General features: G+C 43.9%; 1 protein-coding gene across 1 annotated transcript; it reads left to right on the top strand.

The window, feature by feature from the left end:
- Positions 1–373: 373 nt before the first annotated feature.
- Positions 374–1,177, top strand: LOC149147524 (uncharacterized). Its single transcript, XM_089441861.1, has one exon. The coding sequence runs from the start codon at positions 374–376 to the stop codon at positions 1,175–1,177; it is 804 nt and encodes a 267-aa protein (XP_089297987.1).
- The last annotated feature ends 3,772 nt before the right edge of the window (positions 1,178–4,949 follow it).

Raw genomic sequence — 4,949 nt, 5'->3', positions numbered from 1 at the left:
AAGAGGATAGGCAAGATAAACCCTCAGAAAAAATGGCCTCAGCAGGATCAAGACCTGAAGAAAGTGCCACAGCAAGAAATAAGGATAAGAAAACTGAAGCCTCCAAGGAGGAACATGACTCGGAGGAGTCAGAGGAGGAAGGAGAAATAGGGGATACGCAGAAATCGGTCAGAAGATCAGCAAGGGGCCGCAAAACTGCTAGAGAAAAGAGAGATCAGGAAACTTACAAAGACAAACTTCAGGGTAGTCAACCCACGCTGGAGAAACTCCTTGGCAAAAATCCGAAGATACCTAAAAACCAAGCACAGGGTTCCAAGGGAGCCCATCATCATAAATCTAAATGATGAAGATCGTCTCCTGGAACTGCAGAGGAATGGGGAGTAAAGCGAAAGAAGAAGCAACGAGAAGCCTTATTAGAAGAGAAGCCCCAGATATTCTTCTGATCCAGGAGACCAAAATGGAGGACAATGAGTTTCTCCAAACCAGTAAAAAATTCTGGAAGGGAAGCAGAGGCCAAGCAGTTTCAGCTCGGGGAGCCTTTGGGGGGCTGGGCTCTCTCTGGAATCCTCTCAAGTATAGGTTGGTCTCTGAGATTCAAAATACCCACTGGTTGTTCTTGAAGCTACAACCTGTGGACTCGAGGGAGACATTCTGCCTTTTTAATGTCTATGTCCCAGTAAATATAGGGGAGAAAAGGGAGTGTTGGGACTCCGTCAGACACCTGTTGGAGTCTGAGAACTTGGAAAACATCATTATTGCGGGTGATCTAAATCTCACTCTGCGCATGGAGGAAAAGCGAGGAGGCACAATCGTAAGGGACCCAGCAAGGGAGTGGGTGGAGGATCTCATGCAAGACTGGGATCTGCTCGATATCCCCTCAGAAAATGGTAAGTACACCTGGTCCAATAAAAGAATAGGCCCTGGTCACATTGCTGCTAGACTTGATAGATGTTTGGTGCAGAGTTCTTTTCTTTTGTTGGGCTTAGAATCCAGATTGCATATCCTCCCTTGCAGTGTTTCTGATCATAAGCCTATTATGCTTGAGATGTTGGATCACAAGGATCTTGGCCCCATACCTTTCAGATTCAATCCTCTTTGGGTCAAGGATCCTGAGTTCCTGAATATGGTTCAGGACAGTTGGAAATTGCCAGTGAAGGGTTCTCCTTTCTTCATCTAGGAAGAAAAACTTAGAAGACTGAAAGTTGTTCTTAAATCATGGGCCAAATCTCTCCCCTCCCCTGCAAATGAGAGAAAGCAGGCCCAGGACAGACTTGCTCAGCATCATGCTCAAAGTGAAGATGTAGAAATCACTAAAGAAGTGTTAGATAAGGAAGCCGAGCTTCAACAAACCTTCCATAAAGCCTACCTTTCGGAGGAAGAGCACTGGAGACAAAAGTTTATGGCTTAAAGCGGGAGATAGAAACTTTGCCTTCTTTCATAAACAAGCTCAAGCTAGAAAGAGCTTCAATTCTATTGTAGAAATCAAAGAAGGAAACTCGACTCACAAAGACTTTGGGAGCATAAAGAGAGCAGCTTTCAATCACTTTAAAAATTTGTACAGAGAAGAGGGAGTGACTGACCCAAACTCTAAATTTTTGGAAGTTGTTCCTCCTATGATCTCCCCTTTAATGAATCAGCATCTAGAAGCTAAGATCTCTATAAAAGAAATAAAAGATGCTCTCTCCGACATGGAGCCCGACAAAGCCCCAGGCCCGGATGGCTTCACTACAAGATTCCTTCAAGTCTGTTGGCAGATTGTGGAGAAAGACCTCTACAAAATGATCTTGAAATCTCAAAATTGCCAGAAAATAGGGGGCAGCACTAACTCTGCCTTCCTTGCCCTCATACCCAAAGAAAAGGGCGCTAAAGATTTTAATCGGTTCCGCCCCATCTCTCTTTGCAATATTGGTTATAAAATAATCACAAAGGTGATTGCAAATAGGCTAAAAGGCATCCTCCCAGCCATCATTCCGGAGAACCAAGGTGGGTTTGTTCAGGGGAGACAGCTTGCTGACAATTTCATTCTAGTGCAAGAGGCGATTCATTCGAGCCAACTTCGCAAAGAGAAAGGTATGGTAATTAAACTAGACTTGGCAAATGCTTTTGATCGTGTCAGACTGAGTTTTCTTTGGGAAGTCTTGCATAAATTTGGCTTTGGAATGGGCTTTATCAATTGGATCCGTGCTTGTATTGTCAATCCTTGGATCTCTCCCTTAGTGAATGGGAGAGCAGCTGGCAAAGCTTCTAGAGGGCTTAGGCAGGGTTGCCCCCTCTCTCTGCTTCTCTTTGTCCTCCATGTTTCTATCCTGAGCTTCTATCTTGACTAGAAATTGGTTGATCAAGAGATCCTGGGGCTCAACATAGCCAGAGGGGTAAAAAATGTAAATCATACTTTGTTTGCTGATGACACCCTCTTGTTAGGGGCTGCCTCTGTCAGTTCCGCCTTAAAGTTCAAGGAGGTTCTGGACGATTACAGCGAAGCTACAGGCAGCAGTTTGAACAAAGGTAAATGCAAAGTTTTTTGTTGGAATATCTCTGCCTCCATTCTTTCGGCCATCACCAGAATCCTTGGCTTTTCTGCCTCCCTCAGTTGGACCTCTTTTACCTATCTGGGCCTTCCTATCTTCCGAAAACTAGCTTACTGCAGAGACTGGATCCCTCTATTGGATAAATTCAAGGCTAAAATTCAAGCATGGGGATTCTCATGGTTAAACCTTGCCGGCAAATCTGTCCTCATCAAATCTGTTCTCAGTAGTCTCCCCATCTTTCAATTCTCTGTAATCCTTGCTCCCATTGGCATCATCAAGAAAATGGAAGCCTTCATACGCAAATTCTTCTGGAAAGGTGGCAATCTCAATGACAGGAAAATCCCTTTGGTAAGCTGGGAGAAAATTTGTAAGCCTCAGAATGAAGGAGGCCTAAATTTCAAAGATCTCAGCCTCCAAAACACAGCCATGGGAGCCAAGATTTTCTGGAGAATCATTGGTCCTCATCCAGGATGGGCGCAAAGAGCTTTATGGAGGAAGTATTTCATGGGGAAGCGGAAAAGATGCCTGGAATCCTCACTGCCCACCTCAGGATCGCAATTGATCAAACTCTGTCACAAAGCAGCTCCTTTAATCAGAGACAGAGCGTATTGGATACCTGGCAACGGCAAAGAAGTCAGAATATGGGATGACAGCATCATGATGCATCCCCCATTATCGAGCTACAGTTCTCTGCAAGTGCTACGACCGTGGCTGGAAAGAGTAGGTTGTGTTTCTCTTTGGGACATCTCGCTGTGGGCTGGCAGCAACTGGCTGCGATGGAGACTTCCGCCTGTTCCTCCAGAGCTGATACAAGAACGCGATCTCCTTCTCACTCTGCTGAACGGTAAGGCGCCTCTGCGCATTGGAAGGAAGGACGCCCGTGGTTGGGGAGCCGCCCCAGGGCTGTATACTGTTGCGCAGGGGTATAAAAGCCTCCAAGATCGTCCTCACGTCCCTCCAGACCCTGCTGTGTGGAAGGGGCTCTGGACTTACAAAACCATGCCAAAAGTTGACTCATTCTGCTGGTTGTTATGCCACAAAGGAATTTTAACAGAAGACAGATTGAAGAAGAAAGGATTCCAAGGTCCCTCACGATGCCACTTGTGCTGTGACAGTGAAGAGAACGCCCAACACATTATCTTGGACTGCAAATTCTCAAAAGAAATCTGGCAGAACCTCTTGAGTCATTGGAAAACAGAATTCATCTTACCTACGTCTATCTCTGACTTATTTGCAAACTGGCGAAACTTCTACCCAGAAACGCTCCCAAAAAATGAAAGTTTCAAAGCTGCATGGCTCTCCTTGCCGAAATTTATCTGCTGGCAAATCTGGCTGGAGAGAAATAGAAGAGTCTTCAGAGATGAAAGCTTAAATCCGCAGTTCACCATCATCAAAATAAAAAGTCTATGGAAAGAAAGTCTGGGGGAGCATTTGTCGGACTCGAACCTAAGCCAGCAAGACTTAGACTGGGGTGCCTCGTTGGATCTCCAATTCTCTGGAGAAACAAGGCAACACAAGGATACAAAAGAGTGGCAATTCAGAGGGAAGGAGAATGAACTATCTGATTTGCTCATCAGGCAAGCCAGATACACTCTGTTCTTTGATGGGGCAGCGAAAGGCAACCCCGGATTGGCTGGGGCAGGAGGAGTTATAAAGAATAAGGAGGGCAGAATTGTGACTAAGTTCGCTTGGGGATTAGGACAATCCACCAGCATTCAAGCAGAAGCCTTGGCACTTCTTCAAGGTCTCAAGCAAGCAAAGGCCTCTGGTCTATCAGATGTTAATATTATAGGAGATTCTCAGTCCATAATTAAAGTCTTATTGGAGGATTCTTCTCCTGCAGATCTTAGATTGGCAAGAGTGATTTCAAGAATCAGAATTCTGGTGAAATCTTTCCAGACTGCAAATTTCCTTCATGTATTGAGGGGGAACAATAAAGATGTTGATTTGGAAGCCAACAGGGCGGTGCCACTTCCCGCTGGCTCTCTCTTGAAAGACGGAATTGAGGAGTGGGACTCCATACCATAAAATAGATTTATGTTTTACTGCATTATTCTGAATCAGTTTGTTTGTACATTTAAGATAGGAAAATTAACGGAGATAGATTCTCTAGTCTCGAGTAAAATACGTGGATCTCCAAATTTTGGGGCCTATGATCAGTTAGTGGAAGAAAATTCAAGGGCTATGCCCGATCTATTGTAACCGGTGAAAGGCATTTTGGCCAATGTCTAATATAAATCCATATCTGTTTCTATAAAAAAAAAAAATTATTAAAATGCAAGAAAATAAATATAATCTAAAAATTTAAAAGCTTAAAAAAATGCAATGAAGTTTTAAAAAAATGCAGCAAGCTTGATTTTATTTTTCCTAATTTATCTACTTGATTTTTTTTTTAATTTTTAAGTATATGAGTGTTTCCAA

The sequence above is a fragment of the Pinus tabuliformis genome, chromosome 9 (assembly GCF_031772625.1).
Source record: "Pinus tabuliformis cultivar Carrire ecotype Pingquan chromosome 9, CPIR1, whole genome shotgun sequence".
NCBI classification, from domain to species: Eukaryota; Viridiplantae; Streptophyta; class Pinopsida; order Pinales; family Pinaceae; genus Pinus; species Pinus tabuliformis.
The sequence above is the reverse complement of the archived record's forward strand: the minus strand, read 5'-3'. Positions and strand labels throughout refer to the sequence as shown.

Bases quoted from the DNA above. Each gene is read 5' to 3' on its own strand.
- LOC149147524 (XM_089441861.1), top strand. From the start codon at position 374: ATGGGGAGTAAAGCGAAAGAAGAAGCAACGAGAAGCCTTATTAGAAGA.